We start from the raw sequence: 23,673 nt of genomic DNA, 5'->3' as shown, positions 1-23,673 counted from the left end.
TTGAGAGTGGATATGTACCAGTGGAATCAAGGATAGTAGTGGGTGTTTTTTTTTCAAGATAGTTCCTCAGAAGATCAGTATTGTACCTGTTACTGTTTACATTGTTTGGCAACTCTGGTTTCAGGAGCAGTGTGACAAAACTGTAAATGATTTGAAACTTGGCATAGTCATAGTTCATAAAGAGGAAATTTACAGGCTTCAGGTTGTTACAGACAGGATGGAAATAGGGGCAGAATCATGACGGATGGAGTTAAGTGCAGAAAAGTATGGAAAGACGCACATTGGGAAAGATAATACTGAAAGGTAGTAAACTGTAATTGGGCAATTGCAAATGGTTTGATAAGCAGAGGCCTTATTTTCCATGTACACAAAACCTTTAAAAATTGCAGGGCATGGTCATATGGTAAAAAGCAGATTGGGTAGTAGGGCTTCTAAAGACTGTAATAAAATATAATAGTGAAATGATCATTCCAGAAATTCATAAGTCATGTTTATATCTCAGCTGGACTATTGTGTACAATTGTGTCCTGAACTTCAGTTAAGGTAAAAGGACAGAACAATTGTACAAATTATACATAGTTCCTTAACTATGTGCTTTTATATAATGAATTTCCCGAAGTAATTTAAAATTGCCAAGATTGATACAGGACCATAAGATGCAGAGTTTTCAACTGTATGATCAACACCATTTGAAATGAATGCAGTTTTGCTTGAGACAGTTGTAATCTTTGCGTCTATTATTGAGAGAATATAAATTGAATGTTCATATCATTACTACAGCCTTTCAGGTTGCTGCATAGAACTCAAAATGCTTGATATGGTTACAAATGCATATTGATTTTTCTTTAAGATTCGTACAAACTCCAACAATTTTCAGTATCCACAGTTATGTCAGTTTTTCGATTATAGTCATTATGGAGGAGGGCCTTCAAAATGCAGGTGGACTGGGGAAATCAGGTGGACTGGATCCCAACAAAAGAGATTTGTGGAGTGAGATGGTTTGTTGAAGCAGTTTGTGGTAGGGAATAGGCAATTCTGCTTTCGGTGCTGTATAATGGGCAGACTTGATTAGGGAGCTTAAGGTTGAAGGAACTCCTAGAGGGCAGTGACCATAATAAGATAGAATTCGCTTTACAATTTGAGTGGGAGAAGCTTGGATCAGATGTAATGGATTACAGTTAAGTAAAATTAACTACAATGACTTGAGGAAGGAGCTGACCAGAGTTAATTGAAGGGGAACCTAGCAGGGAAGATGGAGCAGCAATGGCGGGAGTTTCTGGGGTAATTTGCTATTTACCACAAGCAGAAACATATTAAGGAGTGGACAAGGCAACCATGGCTGACCAGGGGAGTTGGCAACAGCGTAAAAGTAAAAGGAAATGCATAAAATGTGGTGAAGATTTGTAGGAAGTCAAAGGATTGAGAAGTCTTTAAAAACCAACAGAGGTCAACTAAAAAAGCAATAAGGGAGAGAAGATAAAATGTGCGGATAAGCTAGTCAGCAATATAAAAGAAGATTCTGAGGGTTTTTAAAGAGATGTATAAAAGGTAAGAGCAGCAAGAATTGATATTGGACCACTGGAAAACCACTGTTGAAATAGTAATGGGGAACAAAGAAATAGAAAAACCGAATAGGTATTTTGCATCAGTCTTCATGGTGGAAGATACCAGAACTTAGAGAGTCGGGGAAGAGGACAGTGTAATAGCCATCATTAAGGAGGTGCTGCAAAGCTGAAAGATCTAAAGGTGGATAAATTACCCAGATTGTATGGACTACACGCCTAATTTCTGGAGGAGACAGCTGAGAGATTATAGATGGTGGTGATCTTTCAGGAATCACTGGAGTCCAGAATGGTCCCAGTACACTGAGTAGTGACTAATGTAACAAACTTGTTTAAGAAGGGAGGGAATCAGAAGACCGCAAATTATAGGCTGTCCAACTTGACCTCAGTCATTGGTAAGACTTTGAGTCCATTATTAAGGATAAGATTGCAGAGTACTTAGAAGTGCATGGTAAAATCAGGCTGATTTTAGCACAGCTTTGTCAAGGTGAGGTCATTCCTGACAAGTCTGTTAGAATTCTTTAGAGGAGGTAATGAGCAAGTTAGATAAAAGTGAGAGAGTAGATGTGATCTATTTGGATTTCCAGAAAGCCTTTGACAAGGTGACATGCAGGAGGCCGCTAAATAGGAAAAGAGCCCATGGTGTTAAGTGTGAGGTAATGGCATGGACAGAGAATCAGCTGACTGGCAGAAGGCAGACAGAGGGGATAAAGAGGTCTTTTTCAGACTGGAAGCTGGTGACGTGGAGTTCTGCAGGGGTCAGTGGTAGCACCACAACTATTCACATTATACGTTTTCACTCTGGATGAAGGAATAAAGGGCATTGTTGCTAAGTTGGCAAATGACACTGGTGGAAGGACAAGTAGTATTGAGGAAATGGGGAGGCTGCAGAAGGATTTGGATAGGCTAAGAGAGTAGGAAAAGAAGTTGCAGATGGAATACAATGTGGGAAAGTTTGAGGTTATGTACTTGAGTCAGAACAACAAACATAGACTATTTTTTAAATGTGGAAGACTTAAGAAACCTGAAGCACAAGGGACCTTAGGCACCCTATTCAGTATTCTTTTAAGGTTAACATGCACGTTTAGTTTGCAGTTCAGAAGGCAAATGGAATGTTAATGTTCATTACAAGAGGGCTAGATTATGAGAGCAGCGATGTATTGCTAAGGCTATATGAGGCTCTGGTCAGACTGTATTTGGAATATTATGAACAGTTTTGGTTCCTGTGTCTGGGACAGTACTGGCCTCAGATATGGGACCCAAAACTGTTCATAATATTCCAAATGCAGTCTGCCCAGGACCTTGTACAATCTCAGCAATACATCTTTGCTGTTGTACTCTAGCCCTCTTGGAATTTCCAGAAAGCCTTCATTACAAAAAGATCACATCCACTGGCTCACCCTTATCTAACTTGTTCATTCCTTCCTCAAAAGGAAGTTTCCAAGACTGATCCCAGGGAAGATGGGCTTATCATATGAAGAGATTTGTACTGTATGGAATTCAGAAGGATTGGGGAAGGAGGGCATGTGGGATCTCAGTCAAACTTAGGGAATACTGTGAGGCTCAGGTAGAGTGGACATTGAGAAGATGTTTCCAATCGTAGAAGAGACCTGGTCCTGAGGGCACAGCCTCAGATTGAAGGGATGAGCTTTTAGAATTTAGATAAGGAGGAATTTCTTCAGCTCGAGAGTGATGAATCTATGAAACGTATTGCCACAGAAGGCTGTGGAGGTCAAGTCATTTAGAGTATTTAAGCTAGGCATAGATATGTTCTTGATTAGTGAGCGATGCTAAACACTTTGTAATCATCAGCAAAGATCCCTATCGAGAGTGTAGTTCTGGAAAAGCAGGTCAGGCAACATCCAAGGAGCAGGAGATTTGACATTTTGGGCATAAGCCCTTCATCGGGAATGAGGCTTGTGGGCCAGGAGAGTGAAAGATAAATGGGAGGGTGGTGGGGCTGGAGGAAGGGTAGCTGAGAATGCAATAGGTTGATGAAGGTGGGGGAGAAGGTGATAGGTCTCAGAGGAGGGTGGAGTGAATGGATCGGAAAGATGGACAGGTCAAGAGGGCGGTGCCGAGTTGGAGGCTTGGGACAGGGATATGTGGGGAAGGGGAAAATGAGGGGAAACTGTTCATCAACTTCACTAACATCTTTCACCCCGACCTCAAATTCACCTGGACCATCTGTGACACCTCCCTCCCCTTCCTGAATCTCTCTATCTCCATCTCCGGCAACGGACTAACCAAGGACATGTAGTATAAACCCACAGACCCCCACAGCTACTTGTACTACACCTCCTCTCACCCTGCCTCCTTTAAATAAAAAACGCCATCTGTTATTCCCAATTCCTCTACCTCCACCGCGTCTGTTCCCAGGATGACTAATTCTGCCATAGAAAATCCCAGGTGGCCTCCGTTTTGAAAAACCGCAATTTCCCCTTCCACAGGGTTGACGATACCCTTCAGCACATCTCCTCCACTTCCTGCACTGCTCCCCTTGAACATCATCCCTCCCAATGCAACAGAATCCCCCTGGTTCTCACCTTCCACTCCACCAACTCTGTATACGTTATATATCATCCTCCGTCACTTCCCATGCCAACAAACAGACCCTACTACTCAGGATATATTTCCCACCCAATCCCAATAGCATTTTGGAGAGACCATTCCTTCCACGATTCCCTTGTCAAATTTACGCCCTCCACCAGCCCTCACCCCACTCTGGCACCTTCCCCTGCCACCATAGAAAGTGCAAAACCTGTGCCCACACCTCCACCCCTCACCTCTGTCCAAAGCCCCAAAGGATCCTTCCACATCCGACAGAAATTTACCTGTACTTCCTCCAATGTCATCTACTGTAACCGTTGCACTCGATGTGGTCTTCTGTACAGTGGGGAGACAGGACACCAACTTGCAGATCATTTCAGAGAACATCTTTGGGACACCTGCAACAACTAACCCCATCTCCCCGTTGATGCACACTTCAATTCCCTCTCCCACTCCACCAAGGACATGTAGGTAGGTCCTGGGCCCCCTCCATTGCCAAACCCTAACTATCTGATGCCTGGAGGAAGAACACCTCATCTTCCACCTTGGAACCTGCAACCACGGGATTAATGTGGATTTCACCAGTTTTGTCATTTCCCTCCCCCCACTTTATCCCAGTCCCAAGCCTCCAACTCAGCATTGCCCTCACCCTGTCCATTATATTTCCCATCCATCCGCTCCACCCTCCTCTCCGATCTATCACCTTCACCCTCATCTTCATCTACCTACTGCAGTCTCTCAAACCTTTCCTCCTGCCCCATCCCCCTCCCCTTTATCTCTCAGCCTCTGGCCCACAAGCCTCATTCCTGAGGAAGGGCTTATGCCCAAAACATTTATTCTGTTGCTCCTTGGGTGCTGCCTGGCCTGCTGTGCTTTTCTAGCACCACACTCTCGACTTTGATCTCAAGTCCTCACTTTGTCCAAGCAAAGATCCCCATTTTTGGTTTCAATTTTCATTTCTGCTTGCATTAAAATCTGTTGGGCAAATTGAAATGGACTGAAAATTTGATCTCCCCACATCAAAAGTTCTTTTGAAATTGTACAAACCAGCAGAGACTCCTTTTTTAAATTCTTGCTTGAGTGGGCTAGATGATGAGACAGACAAGTTGGATTTAAAAAAACTATTATTTGATGTACAAATGTAAATGCTTTGAGGACTATATGTTTTGTAGATTAAAGTTTTCTGCTAAACAGGTCTGTTATGAACAACTCTATTATATTGTTGTCAGTGATAAAAGTCATCTGTCACTTGCTATTAAAAATTACAGTGAATTGAAATGAAATTATTTTGGATGCCCTCCATCTTTCCTACATTATAAATTGTAAACGTTATTTATATTTAAATTCCACTTGTGAATCCACAATTATTTTAGTAGGTTAATGTTGGGTATGGGTCATGTTTTCTGTCTCCTGATGGAGTTGTGAATTGGATTATGAAATGCTGAACTTAAGTTTGTTATTATTGGAAACATGTTTTTTTTCATCTGCCCAAACTCACTCATGTGGCCTTTTGGCAGGTTGGGAAGTCTCTGGATATGAATTGCTCATGTAACTCATACAAGCTCAGGAACCCCAACGTTAACTCTGGGGAAAATTGTACTTTCCTCCACACAGTTTGTGTGTACTATTATGGCTTTTCATAAGCCTGAAGAAGAAAACACAAACCCACACCAACCACCCCCATCCCCTGGAGAGTTTGTGGCTGAAATGACTGCCAGAGGCTGCTAACCCATCACCAAGGCACCATTTATTTACTTGTGCACAGTACAATGGCTCCTGCCTGCCAGCTCTGAGTCAGTCACCTGAACTGAGGAGATTCTTAATCTGTTGTTTTTTTTTAAAAATTAACTAGTACAAATTACAAAACTTAACAGTAAACAGCAGTTTACAAGAAAGAGTAATTTACAGGAGAAAGGGACAGCAAAGCCAGAACTCCTCCATACAAGCAGTTCACTGGGAACAGAGAACAAACCTCAAATCTCAACTCATCACGTATAAACAGTCCGATAAACTGAACAATAAAATAGTTCGTAACACAGACACCCCTGTCAACTAGTAAAAACAGGAGAAAGTGAGGTCTGCAGATGCTGGAGATCAGAGCTGAAAATGTGTTGCTGGAAAAGCGCAGCAGGTCAGGCAGCATCCAAGGAGCAGGAGAATCGACGTTTCGGGCATTAGCCCTTCTTCAGGGAAAATCAGGTTTAACCTGATGCAAAGTCTTCTCCCCATCAACAACTGTGCTGGAGCTATCCCTGTTTTGTATGTGGGTCAACCTATAATTGAACAAGAACCAAGACAGTTTGGTATCAATTGACACTGTCGTTACCTTCTTTAAACCTGCCTTTAACATTTGGGCTGCTTTTTCCACTAGACCATTGGATGATGGATAGTATGTGCCGAATGCCATTTGACTTCAGGAAATGACATTGCATTGTTTGTGACCAATACTTCCAGAAGTCCACGCATCTTAAGTAATGCTCGCAGCTTCTCAATCGTCATCCCAAATTGCCGAACAAACTTTTTGCACACCCAGCCATTTTGAATGGGCATCTGCAATTCCAGGAACACTGAACCCATGAAAGAACTGGCATAGCTGAAAATGTGTTGCTGGAAAAGAGCAGCAGGTCAGGCAGCATCCAAGGAGCAGGAGAATCAACGTTTCGGGCATGAGCCCTTCTTCAGGAATGTGGGACCTTCAGAAAGAACTGGCATAGTCAACATGCAACAAAGTCCAGGGTTTTCCTGGCCATTCCCACAAATGTAGGGGCACTATTGGTGCCAATTTTGTTGGCACTGCCCCATCAATGTAGCTAGGTCAGCATTCAACCCCATCACAAGATGTGCTTCTTTCAACCATCTTCATCTTGGGATAACCCTGATAACACTTCAGCCAGTATCCACGTTGCGATGGCCTTTCTGTTTTGTGCATTACCACCAGCTGTTTTAGTTTCGCTAGGACAGGATCTTTTTGTGTCCACAGTCAGATATTGTCCGCAGTGAATGGAAGAGTGTCCAGGAAGTTGTAGATCAAAATGGACTGTTCGGGGGACACACCACCTGTGAAATATCTGCCAGTGGACAGCAGCTCAAGGTATTCGCATTTGCCATTTGGCTTCTTGGTTCATGTTCTAATTTGAACTTGTATGCACTGAGAATAAGGGCCAAATGCTGAATTCTACCATAAATCTTTGACGGTACCAACTCGTCTTCCTTAGTAGCCCTGGCAGGGGTTTATGATCTGTTACTATGACAAATTTCCAACAATAAAGGTACTGGTGGAAGTTTCTTACCCTAAAGATGACCGCCCAACTATTCTTCACTTTCTGAGCATATTTGCGTTCGGCATCAGCTGAAGTCCGGGAAGCATATGCTATTGGGCATTTCTCTCTATTGGGCCAGCGGTGAGCCAACATTACCCTGATACAGTCTGGGAGGCATCGTCTGTCAGCACTGCCTCTTGTTTCAGAGCGTAGTGGGCCAACACCTTAGATGACGATAGCTGCTGTTCCACTTCCCTCAAGGCTACTTCTCAGTTAAGTGACCATTTCCAAGGCTGACTGTTTTTCAATAGCAAGTGTAAGGGTGCAAAGATGGAGACCAGGTTATGTATGAATTTTCCAAAAAAATTCATTAACCCAAGGAAACACTTATGCTATGGTACAGATATGGGAGTTGGGGCTTCTTTGATCACCCTCACGTTCTCTTCCAACAGGTCCACCCAAGTAGGTCACTTTGAGTGCCTGGAACACTCATTTTTCCCATCTAAGGAGTATGCCCACCTGGAAGAAATGTTTAAGCACTATGTTCAAGTTCTCCAAGTGCTCTTTATTGGTCTTCCCTGCTATTGTTACATCATGCCAACCTCTGGTAGTCCTTGTAAAATGTTCTCCATGGTTTGCTGGAAATGAGTGTAGGCCGATAATACCTCAAATGGCAGTCTGGTATGTTAATATAAAGCCTAGATTAGAGTGGTGCTAGAAAAACACAGAAGATCAGGCAGCATCCGAGGAGCAGGAAAATTGATGTTTCGGGCAAAAGCCCTTCATCAGGAACCTTTTTGCCTATGTTAATATAAACCCTAATGTGTCTTAATTGTTATGTACTTCTGGGATTCCTCATCCAATTGCTGTTGCAGGCAGGCGTGGCTTGTGTCCAGCTTCATAAAGGACAGCCTCCCCCTGCCAACTTTGCATACAAGTCCTCTCCAACCATGAGAAAAGGTTTATGGTTTGTTTAAAATCCTCACAAAGGCGAACTGAGCTGTCAGGCTTCACAATCAGTATAACTGGTGCTGCACACTTTGCAAATTGCACTGATTTAATGTTTCCTTCACTCTCCGGCCACCTGATTTCCTGCCTCTATATTTACCCACGAGGCAAATGGCAATGGGTGGGCCTTATAAAATCTTGGAATTGCTCCCTGGCCAACATGTAAAGTGACTTTGACCCCTTTGATAGTCCCAAGCCCTTCTTGAAATACTCCTGGATATTTTACTAAGATTTCACTGAGGCAGCCATTTTCTATTCAAATAATATTGAGCCAATCTAGGTGAATCTTTCTCAACCAATTCTCTCCCAAAAGTCTTGGGCCTGAGCCTGTTACTGCCAGCAGTGGTAACTGCACCACCTGCTTTTCATAGGAGTCGGGAACTGAAGTCGTACCCTTAATCTGCAATGGTTCCCTAGTGTACATTCTCAGTCTGTCTGAGGATTTGGCAAACGTATAAGTTGGTGTCCCAGTTAAGACCGATATAGCTGTGCCAGTATCAATCTCCAAGGGAACTGGGTGACCATCTAACCAAACATTAATTTTAATTGGTTCCAAATTGGATGTCATCAAGCGCATTAATTGTTTCAACACACATCTCTATGACTCTACGTAGGGGGACTTTCCAGGATGTGCATTCTCCTTGATACTGGGAGTTTTCTTACTCGGGTCAGACTTTGTAGGACCTCCTTTGCTGTCTCGACTCAGTGTACCAGCAGCAAATACAATGGCTTGCCAGCCCAGATCCTGAAGACTTTTTTAGCCAGTTAGCTGAGACTTGACTTTGTTGTGGGGTTCTGTTGTGGGTTGGCCTAGAGTCCCTCTGCTCAGGATATGCTCTGTGTGAGGCTCTGCGATTACTTACACTAAAGTGCTGTTCTCCAGGCTCAATTGCACTTGTGAGGGAGTCCACTTCCATTGGGATGCACTGTAGTTCCCAAGCTCCACTTGTCACGTTTTCTAATGAGATTACCAATGAAGTGTTGGTTTGAAGTCCAGTTAAGCCTCCGCTAGTAGGCACTTGCAGATCGTTATATCATTAATCCCATATACCAATCAGTATCTCAGAATCTCATGCCTCTGCCAGTCTTCTCAGCCTCATCAAAAATACGATAGGGATTCCTCCATTTCTCTAACAGCTGAATAAAACCAATAGTGTCTCAGAATTACAGGATGTTTGGGATGTAATATTCCTTAACCAACTCAGTCAACTCATGGAAGATTTTAGTGTCTGGTGCCTGTGGGAAAGTTAAGTCTCTTATAACCAAGAATGCTGTGTGTCTGCAAGCACTTAGAAGGATTATCCATCGCTTTTCATCTGCCTTAATGTCACTTGCCTGGAAACATTATCACATTTTTTTCCATTTACTGGGCTTAGTCTGCAACAGCAGGATCAAATGAATCAAGCTTCCCAAATAAAGGTACGATGCCAGAAATGCTTAGCCTAACTCCAATGTGACAGTTGCAAGTGAATGTTGTTCAGGCATGTCCTGTTTTCTCTAGTCACTACTGAAATAATTACATCGAGGCTGGTATCCCATTACCAAGTTACCCTTTATTTACTTGTGAATAGTATGCTGGCTGTGGCCAGCAAGCTCAGAGTCAGTCGTCTGAACTTAAGATTCTAACCAGATCCCCAAAAACAGAACCCAGAGTAACACACTGGCTAATTTTCTCTTTTGTTTTGTAATTACATTAATAATTGGGAACTTCAACTACCCAAATATCAACTGAGATACAGGCAGTCTGAAAGGCACAGACATCTGTATTCAAGAGATTTTTTTTTTAGCCAGTACGCAACAAGACTGAAATAACTGCTCCGGGGCCACTATCCAATCACCAAGCCACTACTATTTACATTTGTACAGCAGATTGACTGAGCTGGCTGGTCACAGTCAATCAGTCACCTGAACTGAGGAGATTCTAATCAGATCTCCAAAAAAGGAACCCACAGTAACACAGTATCCCTAGCACCCATGTTGTGTGTGTGCAGGTGTAGGACACAGTGAAGAACAACAACTGTGTAAATCTTTATTTATATTCCACCACCAGGAAAAAAGGAAACACCCGAGTGCCCAGTGACAAACAGTGCCCTTCGTAACAAAGGGCAATACTGAGTTATCAAAAAGTGAAAGGTGGAGGGGAAACGCAGGGATTAAATCTAAATAGAGTTCGAGCGGGAAATAAAGCACTCCACACTCCACGGTGCCCACTGGGAAGCAGTCCCTGAGCAGCATGAGAGGAAGTGAGTCCCGGAGCAGCACAACTTACCTTGGTGCACTGAATGCCAGTGCGGGACAGACTGGAGGCTTGCAGTGGAGTAGGAGAGTTGTTGGACTGGGGCCTGGTGTGTGTGGTCAGACGACATGCTGTACTGCTGCTATTTGAAATTCTTTGTTGGACTGTAATGTCAATCCTTAACTATGTTATAACTATCTTATTTCTAGCTCAATTTTTAGACACTAAGTAATGGTACAACTTCTCCTTTTATTCCTCTTTTGTATCCAAGATTTGTCCCAAGACACCGTCCCAAGGCACGGTGGCACAGTGGTTAGCACTGCTGCCTCACAGCGCCAGGGACCTGGGTTCAATTCCCGCCTCAGGTGACTGACTGTGTGGAGTTTGCACGTTCTCCCCGTGTCTGCGTGGGTTTCCTCCGGGTGCTCCGGTTTCCTCCCAAGTTCCAAAGATGTGTGGGTCAGGTGAATTGGCCATGCTAAATTGCCCGTAGTGTTAGGTAAGGGGTATGGGTGGGTTGCGCTTCGGCGGGTCGGTGTGGACTTGTTGGGCCGAAGGGCCTGTTTCCACGCTGTAAGTAATCTAATCTAATCTAATCAAAAAAAAACTTGTACCTAAGATAGCGCTATTAGAGGCAGGAGAAAGGGAGGACTGCAGATGCTGGAGATCAGAGTTCAGAATGTAGTGCTGGAAAAGCACAACAGGTCAGGCAGCATCTGAGGAGCAGGAGAATCAATGTTTCAGGCATAAGCCCTTCATCAGCTATTAGAGGCAGCCAAGTACACACGACAATAAAGGATATTCTAATTCTATTCTAATTACATTGATTTATAGGCCCTCTACTTTGAAACAGAAATAGTATTCTGCTTTATCAGTTTTAGACAATGCAGCTACAAGATTTTGTTGTGATGGCTGTAGCCATTATGAATCCCAGGCCTGTCTGCAAAAGCTTCTGTTCTGTTTAACTTAGCAGGTGATCTATGATCCAAGAACACATTAACATTTTAAGAGGCTATCATCACAAGTTATAGATTCTTAGTTGTTTACAAAAGCAAAAGACATTTAAAGGAGCACAGGGCCAGTGATTTTCTTTCCAGAAACACTAATAGTGTTTTTGAATTCAGAGTTTTATTAGATTGTCATCGATTTATTTTCCAACGAATTAAATTAATTCTCGTTCCAATTTTTTGCCTGTTGATGAGTGTACGTAGTGTGCATATTCTGAGTGGATATGAAGGTACAAGCAATGGACCTGTAATAATGATCAGAGTTGAAATTAGATGAGTGAGGTAAGTAAGGGATGAGGTTTAAGAGGCATTTAAATGGTATTGGGAACTGGGATAGGGAACCAAAGTAAACCTTTGCACCCATATACCGTCTGTATTCCATTAATCTGTATTACAACATGCGCCATGGATCAGATTCCCCAGCAAAGTCTCACAGGGGCTTTCAAAGGTTTCACCAAGTCACAGATAGGGTTTTCCAAGCCCATGGGAAAATCTGTCTCACTATGTCACCATGTCCCTGGGTTGGGGGAGTCCACAACCAGAGGGCATAGTTATAAGGTGAGAAGAGAAAGATTTAAAATGGACCCAAGGGGCAACATTTTCATGCAAAGGGTGATGCGTGTATGGAATGAGCTGCCAGAGGAAGGCGTGGAGGCTGGTACAATTACAACATTTAAAAGGCATCTGGATGGATACGTGAATAGGAAGGGCTTAAACGGATATGGGCCACATGCTGGCAAATGGAACTAGATTGATTTATGACATCTGGTCAGCATGGACGAATTGAACTGAAGGGTCTGTTTCCATTAATTACATCTCTATGACTCTATATTAGGGTAAATCTTGAAATCTTCCATTTCAGTAGTGAAGCTACGCTCTCAAACAATGTAGACTTGTGCTGAATTTTATTTGGCAAAGTACAAATTGGTTCAGGATTTTTGTAAGGTTTTTTGCCAGGAGGCCTAGCAAGATTTCTCACAGCATCTAATCAAAATCACCTCAACAATTACCTACCCCACCTCTATTGTCCCACCCTCCCATTCAATTCATTTTGATTTTACTATGTACTGTTTGTAGAACAAATCTCCTCTAAGTGAATTTCTGCCACAAATCCACCATTCTTTGTGGCCTTGCTGTCTTTGTAAGGCCACTGTGTGCCTGGAAGAATGTTGGCAATCTGCATTACCCTTCACTGGCTATTTAATAATGTGGAAGCCATTAAACCAGACTGCTATGGCACATACCCAGCACGGCTGATACTCCCTTACACATATGATCACACTCACTCACTCTTGTAGCTATTTAATGACCAGACCATACAGTATTTTTTCTGTTCTTAGCTACATCCCATTGAAACAGCACCTAGGATTATCGCTACTCTGCCTCCAATGTCCTCTCCACACTGATATCTCGTCATTAGGGGATCATCACATATGGACAAGCAATCCATTAAATCCAAAGGTGAGCTTTTATATATAGCCAGCAAAAGTGGTCTCAAATGAAATTAAGAGGCCTCAGGTTGCAGTCCCAATGCAGATCAAATGTTGGCATCTTGACCAGCAGTAATTTTACGTTCCATAATGGTCTTCTGAAACCAACTGTCATCTACTGGAACTGTGTGTCAGTCAGGTTCTACCTGGTTGGTATTGCCCAATGCTGCTGTGCTCAATCATGTATAAAGTGAGCTTCCTCCTCCCCTCCTTCAAGGGTCGGGGAGTCCAGAACTAGAGGGCATAGGTTTAGGGTGAAAGGGGAAAGATATAAAAGAGACCTAAGGGGCAACTTTTTTACACAGAGGGTGGTACGTGTATGGAATGAGCTGCCAGAGGAAGTGGTGGAGGCTGGTACAATTGCAACATTTAAGAGGCATTTGGATGGGTATATGAATGGGAAGGGTTTGGAGGGATATGGGCTGGGTGCTGGCAGGTGGGACTAGATTGGGCTGGGATGTCTGGTCGGCATGGATGGGTTGGGCCAAAGGGTCTGTTTCCATGCTATACATCTCTATGATTCTATGACTCTAAGAGGCCACACCAATTATAGCAACAACATAACTTTCCAACTCCCATAATCAAAGGACTAAGCAATGAAAGCAGGCATGCTTGTTATGAAGCTGAGATTGACCTCCCTCCACTCTGAGAATGAAAACCGAATCATCCAAAGGGGAGCGTCTCACCCTATAATCTGTTATAAGAAGTGTGAGAAGCAGTGTCATCTGTTTATTTAGCAACTTATAGTGGTTAAGTCAAAGAAATCCTGACATCCACTTTACAATCCACAAGTAACAATTTATTTATCTAACTTAAACAGTGAATAAATTAACCAAACTATTAACAGACTGAACAATTCCCCTCTAACTACTAACTATTCTCAAATAATGCAAGATTTTAATCACGTTCTGTTTTAATTAATACAAGTTCCACTTATATACAAAAAAAATAAAATTTAGTCTCTTTAAATTGCAGCCAGGTTTATGTGTCTTCCAGAAATTTCTATGTCTTCTCTGCTGATCTTTCCACAGGGCGGTTGGGTTGATTGGTGCGGATGTCCCAGAGGTGTTCTCTGAAACATTCCTCAAGGGTCAAAATCTCCGGATTACCGCCCGAGCCACGTACCATTTGGCATAGGGAAAAGAAAATTAGGGAAGCATGGCTAAGGGATTGGTGTGGGAAAGAGGGATTCCACTTCAGTTTTGGAACAGGGGGGATCTGTACCGTTGGGACGGTCTCCACCTGAACTGATCAAGTACCAATGTTCTAGCGAAGAGGATAAATAGGGTGGTCAGTAGGACTTTAAACTTCTGAGTTGGGGGGAAGGGAAAGTGAAAGCGACAGGGAGTATGGCGTTAAATGGAAAGATAAACAGCAGGATAGCATATGTGCAGACGGATTTAAACTCAAGGCAGACTGGGAATGCAGCAAAAAGGAAGGATAACTTAGGACATCTTATGACTTCCAATATCTCTAATGATAAAGTTAGCATTAAGGCACTTTACCTGAATGCTCGTAGCATTCGTAACAAAGCAGATGAACTAATGGCACAGATCATAGTGAATGATTATGATGTGGTAGGCATCACAGAGACGTGGTTACAGGGGGGTCAGGACTGGCAGTTAAACCTCCAAGGATTTTCAACTTATCGAAAAGACAGGGAGGTGGGCAGAAGGGGTGGGGTTGCCTTGTTAGTTAAGAACAAAATTAAATCTCTGGCACTGAATGACATAGCGTCAGATGATGTGGAGTCTATGTGGATGGAATTGAGGAACCACAAAGGCAAAAAAAAACCATAATGGGAGTTATGTACAGACCTCCAGGGAAATAGAGAAGTCATGTCAGAAAGGCAAGGTCACGGTGATCATGGGAGACTTCAATATGCAGGTAGACTGGGTAAATAATGTTGCCAGTGGATCCAAAGAAAGGGAATTCATGGAATGCTTCCAGGTTGGCTTTTTGGAACAGCTTGTCATGGAGCCCACAAGGGAGCAGGCTATTCTGGACCCATTGCTATGTAATGAACCAGACTTTTTAAAAGATCTTAAACTAAGGGAACCCTTAGGAAGCAGCGATCACAATATGGTAGAGTTCAGTCTGCAGTTTGAAAGAGAGAAGGCAAAATTGGATGTAATGGTGTTACAGTTAAATAAAGGTAATTATGAGGGCATGAGAGAGGAACTGACAAAAATAGACTGAAGCAGAGCCTAGCGGGGAAGACAGTAGAGCAAAAAATGGCAGGAGTTTGTGGGTATAATTGAGGACACTGTACAGAGGTTCAACACCAAGAAAAGAAAGATTACCCGGGGAGGGATTAGACAGCCATGGCTGACGAAGGAAGTCAGGAAATGTATGAAAGAAAAAGAGAGATCCTATAAAGTGGCCAAGAGCAATGGGAAATCAGAACTTTGGGAAGGCTACAAAAACAAACAGAGGATACCAAAGAGAGAAAGACTTACCAAAGACCACCCTATTTACCCTCTTTGCTAGAACATTGGTACCTGATCGGTTCAGGTGGAGATCTTCCCAACGGTACAGATCCCCCCGGTTCCAAAACTCATGCCAATGCCCCGTGAAGTGGAATCCCTCTTTCCCACGCTAATCCCTTAGCCACGTGTTTACTTCCCTAATTTTCTTATCCCTTTGCCAATTGGCACGTGGCTTGGGCAGTAATCCGGAGGTTATGACCCTGTACTTCAATTTCCTTCCTAGCGCTTCGTAATCCCCAAACGGGTCCTCCACCCTAAAGGAAAGCGAATGCAATGTTGTCATTTATCTCAAGAGGGTTGGAATATAAAAGCACTGTTGTTCTACTGAGACTTTATAAAGCTCTGGTTAGGCCCCATTTGGAGTACTGTGTCCAGTTTTGGTCCCCACACCTCAGGAAGGACATACTGGTACTGGAGCCTGTCCAGCAGAGATTCACACGGATGATCCCTGGAATGGTTGGTCTAACATACGAGGAACGGCTGAGGATCCTGGGATTGTATTTATTGGAGTTTAGAAGATTAAGGGGAGATGTAATAGAAACTTACAAGATAATACATGGCTTGGAAAGGGTGGACACTAGGAAATTGTTTCCGTTAGGCGAGGAGACTAGGACCCATGAACACAGCCTTAGAATTAGAGGGAGTAAATTCGAAACAGAAATGCGGAGACATTTCTTCAGCCAGAGAGTGGGGGCCTGTGGAATTCATTGCCGCAGAGTGCAGTGGAGGCGGGGACGCTAAATGTCTTCAAGGCAGAGATTGATAAATTCTTGATGTCACAAGGAATTAAGGGCTATGGGGAGAATGCTAGTAAGTGGAGTTGAAATGAAAATGTGTTGCTGGTTAAAGCACAGCAGGTTAGGCAGCATCCAAGGAACAGGAAATTCGACGTTTCGGGCCAGAGCCCTTCATCAGCCCTTTCCTGATGAAGGGCTCTGGCCCGAAATGTCGAATTTCCTGTTCCTTGGATGCTGCCTAACCTGCTGTGCTTTAACCAGCAACACATTTTCAGCTCTGATCTCCAGCATCTGCAGACCTCACTTTTTACAGTGGAGTTGAAATGCCCATCAGCCATGATTGAATGGTGGAGTGGACTTGATGGGCCAAATGGCCTTACTTCCACTCCTATGTCTTATGATCTTATGGTCTTATCTTTCTGTCAGGAATCCTTTCCCTGTAGATTCTTCTGTCAGGAATTTAGGTGGTGTCCCATGATAGGAGAAAGTGAGGACTGCAGATGCTGGAGATCAGAGCTGAAAAATGTGTTGCTGAAAAAGCGCAGCAGGTCAGGCAGCATTCAAGGAGCAGGAGAATTGGCGTTTCGGGCATAAGCCTTTCTTCAGGAATGAGGAAGGTGTGCCAAGCAGGCTAAGATAAAAGGTAGGGAGGAGGAACTTGGGGGAGGGGCGTTAGGAATGCGATAGATGGAAGGAGGTTAAGGTCAGGTTGATAAGCCGGAGAGGGTGTGGGGGCTGAGAGGTCAGGAAGAAGATTGCAGGTCAAGAAGGCAGTGCTGAGCCTGAGGGTTGGGACTGAGACAAGGTGGGGGGAGGGGAAATGAAGTTGGAGAAATCTGAGTTCATATCTTGTGGTTGGAGGATTCTAGGCAGAAGATGAAGCACTCTTCCTCCAGGCGTTGTGTTGCCATAGTCTGGCGATGGAGGAGGCCAAGGACCTGCATATCCTTGGTGGAGTGGGAGGGGAGTTAAAGTGTTCAGCCACGGGGCGGTTAGGTTGGTTGGTGCAGGTGTCCCAGAGGTGTTCTCTGAGACATTCCTCAAGTAGGCGGCTTGTCTCCCCAGTGTAGAGGAGGCCACATCGGGTGCAGCGGATACAATAAATGATGTGTGTGGAGGTGCAGGTGAATTTGTGATGGATATGGAAGGATCCCTTGGGGCCTTGGAGGGAAGTGAGGGGGGGAAGGTGTGGGTGCAAGGTTTTTCATTTCTTGTGGTTGCAGGGGAAGGTGCCGGGAGTCGAGGTTGGGTTGGTGGGGGGGGGGGTGTGGACCTGATGAGGGAATTGCAGAGGGAGTAGTCTTTCTGGAACGCTGATAGGGGAGGGGAGGGGAAATATATCCTTGGTGGTGGGGTCTGTTTGAAGGTGGCGGAAATGACAAAGGATGATACGATATATCTGGAGGTTGGTGGGGTGGTAGGTAAGGACCAGTGGGGTTCTGTCCTAGTGGCGATTGGAGGGGTGGGGTTCAAGGGCGGAGGAGCAGTAAGTGAAGGAGATGCAGTGGAGAGCATCGTCAACCACGTCTGAGGGGAAATTGTGGTCTTTGAAGAAGGAGGCCATCTGGGTTGTTTGGTATTGGAATTGGTCCTCCTGGGAGCAGATGCGGCAGAGGCGAAGGAATTGGGAATATGGGATGGCGTTTTTACAGGGGGCAGGGTGGGAGGAGGTGTAATCTAGGTAGCTGTGGGAGTCGGTCAGTTTGTAGTAAATGTCCCTCCTCCCTTCCTTTGATCTTAGCCTGCTTGGCACACCTTCCTCATTCCTGGAGAAGGGCCTATGTCCGAAACGTTGATTCTCCTGCTCCTTGGATGCTGCCTGACCTGCTGTGCTTTTCCAGCAACACATTTTTCAGCGGTGTCCCATGATACCCTGGTAAATAAACGGTGGTTTCTCTAAGAACTGAGAGCTGTTTCTCTTAGCAGATGATAGTTAGCTCTCGGGCTTTTTCCAACTGCCCCCTTCATTTACACCCCTGATGACTTAACAATATTTTTACAATCGGATTGGTCCTAGGTTGTCAAAACCATCATGTTTAAATTTGATAGGTTTTTGGTATCTGAGTGCCTTGTTCAAATTGGCGAAATTCAAAACTTTGTTGTCTTGGTAAAAAGGCTGCTTGGTCTACTAATTGTATTGCCTTTCAGTACAAATGTTTCAATTTGGGTACTTTCTGTGTACCTGCAAATCCTGAAGCTGCTCACAAACGTCCCTTTTTAAATCTCTAAGCACAGAAAAAAGGCACCTTTTCAAGGGACCACACAATGTTTTCCCCATTTTACAATTTTACAAATATCAACTTCGCAACAGTGCTAAATATCTTTGAAACACCCTGTGACACACATTTCAAATAATTATGTACCTGAACTTTTAGATTCCTCTGTTCTCCAAAACTAACCTGATGAATTCTGCAGTATTGTGAACAGGCCTTTTCACTGCTTCACTTACTGCTCCTCCGCCCTTGAACCCTTTTCTCTCCCTCCAGCATCTAGCATAGTTCCATCACTGTCCCAGGATATGCAGAGCTTGTGCCCTACTTTGTACCTCACCTATCCCCAAAACACAGAATAGAAACTGGAAATCTTTGGTTCTCCTGTGGACCCCATACATGATACATGTCTCCTTCAGCTGAAAGTTCTTTCTCCTTTTCAGTGACTTGCTCCTGCTCCTGGGCTTGATATCAGCCATGGTTTCTCTGTATCAACCTTTGCCAAGACATTCTATCAAAAGGCAGAGACTGCTGGGCTCTGATCCCTTTCCCATCCCAGACCCATTTTAATTATTCAACATTTTATTGCATTCAGTGCAGACCATCATTAAACTTAGATGACAGACACTTGGAATAATGGGTCAACTTTGGTCAGCATTCGCCTCTTAAAATCATTACTGTTAATTTTAGCAGCATTCAGATGCCACTATTCAACTTGTATAATGGGATGGTGCAAATTGTTTTTGATCAGTAGTTGAACTGCCAGCACATTCATTCTGCATGAAAGTGGGAGCTGAATTGATTGCAAATGAAATGTGGCTGGACTTAGCTTTATTTATTTGCGTCTTCAATGACCTAGTGTCCAGTAGATGTGAATCCTGTGCTTTTGCCTTTGAGGTGGCACTAAATCTGCCCACGCAAGATGTTACACCAGTCAATTTCCAGTTGCATTTCACATCGTGAACACCAAGGGATAGCAGTGCACACCATCAGCACTGGGCTCAGCTAGCCAGCCACCAAAGTATTCTTGCAGCAACCTTTCAATGCTAGTTGCAGGTGTGTCCTGCAATGCAAGTCTCTAATTCCTAAATGGCTTGCAAGTGGATTGGAGATGTGCCGCGATGCTTGTGGATGACAGGTGTCTGCTTGATCCTTGGCTACCAGCAAGCATACACCTATCATGTTGCCTTGAGATGCTGTTTGGTGATGAGCAGCATGAAGGCTTCTTATGTTGATGTGAGATCACTAGGTACCTGCTCTGACTTCCATGTCAAGAATTCTTAACTTCTAGATCATTTGGTAAGATAGTGGAAGTTGAATATCAATAAGTTACTTGAATATCAAAGAGGTGAGTTGTAGTGTTAGTAAGGGATTTAACAAGTTATAATTCCCCTAATTGACAACTTGTTGCTGCCTAGCCAAAAAAATGGTCTCACTGCTCAGAAACAACAAGATGTATTGAGTTGCTCATGATGTCAATCTAGATCTGATCAGATTCCTTGTTTGATTCTGCCACCAATCTTGCTGGAGCCCACATTGTTCAGGTCCCTGGAAAGTTCTGTCTAATGTCACTGTAGACGCCAATGCTCTGACTTGTGTTTTCTATAACAGCATCTTTATTGGAAGTGCCTATCATTGTTTAGAACTTAGATCATAACCATAAGACCATAAGAACTTCAATTTGAATCTCATCCAGCCTGATGGAATTAAGTTTCTCTGAAATTTGGTTATTCTCAATGTAAAGAAAGTGGATTTGAATCAAATTTTCAGAACTGTTTGTCGTTCAGCAGTTATGGGCAAGCTTGTTCTGGTCAGATGATGTAGATGATTTGTACTACAAATATGTCACTTTGGTTTAGTTAGATCTGTTAACTGAGTTTTAGATTCAGGTGCATATAGTTTGTGTGACCTGAGGAGACATATGGAGCTGAATTTTCCAATATTTTGGCTAAATGCCAATTTCAGAGAGTTCAGTGGAGAGTTTCCTGGGATTTCTGGCTGTCACCAGGCCTCCCTGAAAGCTTGTCCGGGATCTTTCAATATGATATCAGAAACTGCAAACCTGAATGGTACTGGTATGAGTGAGAACCTCCTGGCTATTCAACTTTCAAAACAACTTGCATCCATATGTAATGAGCAGAAAGCATATGATAACACAAAGAAACCTTTCCTGATGACTTATTGAAGTGCCAATCTCTGTGTGGCAGCCACCATTTTTAAATTCAAAAATAGAAAATCCTGGTTTATAAAACTGGATTTATGTCAGTGCTGCCCTTAAGGAAGTTGAATTAAATTCCATACATATTTTGTTGACTTGCGTATTAAAGTTAGGTGAAAATCACCTTTTCTGACCTGATTAGATCAATAGATCATTTTGCATAATTGTTTGGACAATTTAAGCACTTTTCAGAAGCCTGATTGAAAACAGGGTCGGCAGGGTCCAAAGGATATTTCTGTGGGTTAATAATCTATACTGTTTAGAACTGGCCATATGTTGTCTTCAAGTGAGTGCATTGAAATCACTCTGTTGCCAGTCATGTTGACTTGTGGCTCTGTTGATTCTTCAGAAAAGTGAATCAGTTTTTTTCCTAGTGTTACTGGTGTTACTTAAATCAATTAAATGAATAGAGTTGGGATCAATTCTGTATACTCACGAGTATTTGTTTTCATATTTGACAAACTGGAACAAAGTTATATCTGTTTGACTGCAGTCTTAATTCTACCATGAGTACTTTTCCAGTCCAATACTTTAGTTACACTATTTTTGTTTGGCATTGATTACAGATATTTGTATTGTAGTAATCATATTTTATACAATAATATAGTTGTGTATTTAGCAATTAATTCACCATTGTATTTTTCATTTTTTATCCATTGGCCTGCTGTTTGAATCAGTAATATTACTTTACAATATCATGTTTGAAAATTCTGTATTTTGATGAATTTTTCAATCATTTGACATTATACATAGTTTATATGTATAATGTCAAATAACTGTAATTAGTTCGAACATGATTTAACAATTTTAGAACACCAAAACACACACATTTGCTGTGTTCTTGTGCTACATAGAAAACATGAACAACCAACCAATAATATTTGGTGCAGTGAGAGAAATCAGTGAATTGTTATGTCTGTGAAACATAATATCCCTACAGTGTGGAAAGAGGCCATTTGGCCAGTCGATTTTGCACCAATCCTCTGAAGAGCATCTCACCCCCAACCCAGCTCCTCACCCAATTCCTGTCACTCTGCATTTTACAATGGCTAATTCATCCAACGTGCGCGTCTTTGGACTGTGGGAGGAAATGGATCACCTGATGGAAACCCACGCAGACAATGGGAGAATGTGCAAACTCCAAACAGATAGTTGCCTGAGGTTAGAATCGAACCCGGGTCCCTGGTGCTATGAGGCAGCAGTGCTAATCACTGAGCCACCATTAAACGCCTTAATCATTAATCTTGGAAAATATTGAAAATATCAGTGGTTATAATTTATTGGGACAAAAGGACATTTTACTCCTGTTTTCACTTGTAGAACTCTCTGTCTTCCAACTCCAATTAGTCCAAGGAGGACATTTGTAGAGGGCTATGGTGGGGAGGAGTACTATCATCAAAGCAAGGGCGCCTGCTTTTCTTTCTGAAAGGAGTTTCTTATAAAATTTAAAAACATTTCAGGAAAATACCTGAGTGGGAAAGCCTGCCATGAGAATCAATTTCGCAAAGAAGTGCTATAGTTGCTGTTTCTCTGCATGATTACATGTTATTGTGCACAGTGAGTAATTCAAGCATTTATCAAATTTGAAACATGTCTCAGGTCAATTGATCTTGATCCATGAACATTCAAATATTTTACAATCTGATTTTTAATTTCCCATTGGGATTGAGGTGTGCAATCTCATTGTAGGTGTGCATGTGTATCTGCTCAAGTTTCTCAACATAGGTGCTCAGAAGTATGTTGTCAAGAAATGAAATGAGTTTAATTCTTAACCACTTTTTAAACATTGACATGTTTTGTGAAAAAAAGTAATTAGAACTGCTTTTTGCTTGCTTGACACCTTCAAATTCTTATTTAGAGTAACCGAATTTGAGACGCTTCAGGTTTACACACTAGTTCAAAGTAATTAAAATAAAAACCAAATATGGGATGCACTCTGGTCTGGCAGCATTGTTTATGAAAGAGATAGAGTTAACATTTTGAGTTGAATGTGACTCTTCAGAAGTGAAGGAAGGTAGAAACATGATGGGTTTAATCCTGTGGAAAGGGGAAGGAAGAACAAAAGAGAAAAGATAAGGCAGGGCAGGAAAGATTAAATGTCAAAGATGTCATGGAAGAAAAAGCAAAGGGATTGGTAGTCATTGTAGTAAAGAGATGAAACATTTGTCCAGTACGAGAATCAGTGCCAGATCATTAAACAGCTTTATCTGAAAACAAGAATACAAGAAGCAAGATTCCATTTGGCACTTGGCAAGAAAACAAAATCAAATTGGGAATCAGCCTGTGTTGTGAAATTGTTGAACACTGTGTTAAATTCAGAAGGTTGTGAAGTGGCTGTTCAGAAGATGAGGCATATTACTTTGAGCATTGAACTTCACTGGATTGCTGCAGCAAGCTGAGGACTGAAATGTAAGCTTGAGACCAAGGTGCTGATTTCCAATAAGCAACTGGAAGTGTGGGGTTAGGCTTGCAGACTGAGTGAAAATGCTTCCTCAAAGCAGTCACCAAATCTGCGTTTGGTCTCCCTAATCTCTAATGTCGAGACAACAGCATCAATCACCCCAATACCTCAACTTATTCCCACTCCTAAATGTTATGCTTTAAGTCAATATTCCTACTTATATTTTGTCCTGGAATATTTCACATCATAAAGTTAAAAATCACACAACACCACGTTATAGTCCAACAGGTTTAATTGGAAGCACACTAGCTTTCGGAGCATCGCTCCTTCATCAGGTGATAGGATTGAGCCCTCCACTAACACACACAATTTATAGCAAAAATTTACAGTATGATGTAACTGAAGTTACACATTGAAAAATTGATTAAGTCTTTCATCTGTTTGAATACAGTGACAGTTTCACGTCTTTCATGTGTAAATCACAAAACCTTTTTTTAAAAAGTTG

At 42.7% G+C, this 23,673-nt stretch overlaps 1 protein-coding gene across 9 annotated transcripts in view; it reads left to right on the top strand.

Annotated features, from left to right (window-relative positions):
- nlgn1 (neuroligin 1) overlaps positions 1 to 23,673 on the top strand; it is a 551,948-nt gene that overhangs the window by 41,219 nt on the left and 487,056 nt on the right. The window contains exon 2 of one of the 9 annotated variants that reach the window (XM_060834149.1): positions 21,180 to 21,193. The exons of 6 other annotated variants lie outside the window; for them this stretch is intronic. In XM_060834149.1, coding sequence (XP_060690132.1) covers positions 21,180 to 21,193 — 14 coding nt within the window. Of the gene's footprint in view, positions 1 to 250; positions 265 to 9,606; positions 9,627 to 21,179; positions 21,194 to 23,673 lie in introns of all 9 variants that reach the window. 2 more of the 9 variants (XM_060834148.1, XM_060834145.1) reach the window with 2 other exon arrangements.

Source organism: Hemiscyllium ocellatum, chromosome 13 (assembly GCF_020745735.1).
Source record: "Hemiscyllium ocellatum isolate sHemOce1 chromosome 13, sHemOce1.pat.X.cur, whole genome shotgun sequence".
NCBI classification, from domain to species: Eukaryota; Metazoa; Chordata; class Chondrichthyes; order Orectolobiformes; family Hemiscylliidae; genus Hemiscyllium; species Hemiscyllium ocellatum.
Note: the sequence above shows the minus strand (reverse complement) of the source record. Positions and strands in the feature narration are given on the sequence as shown.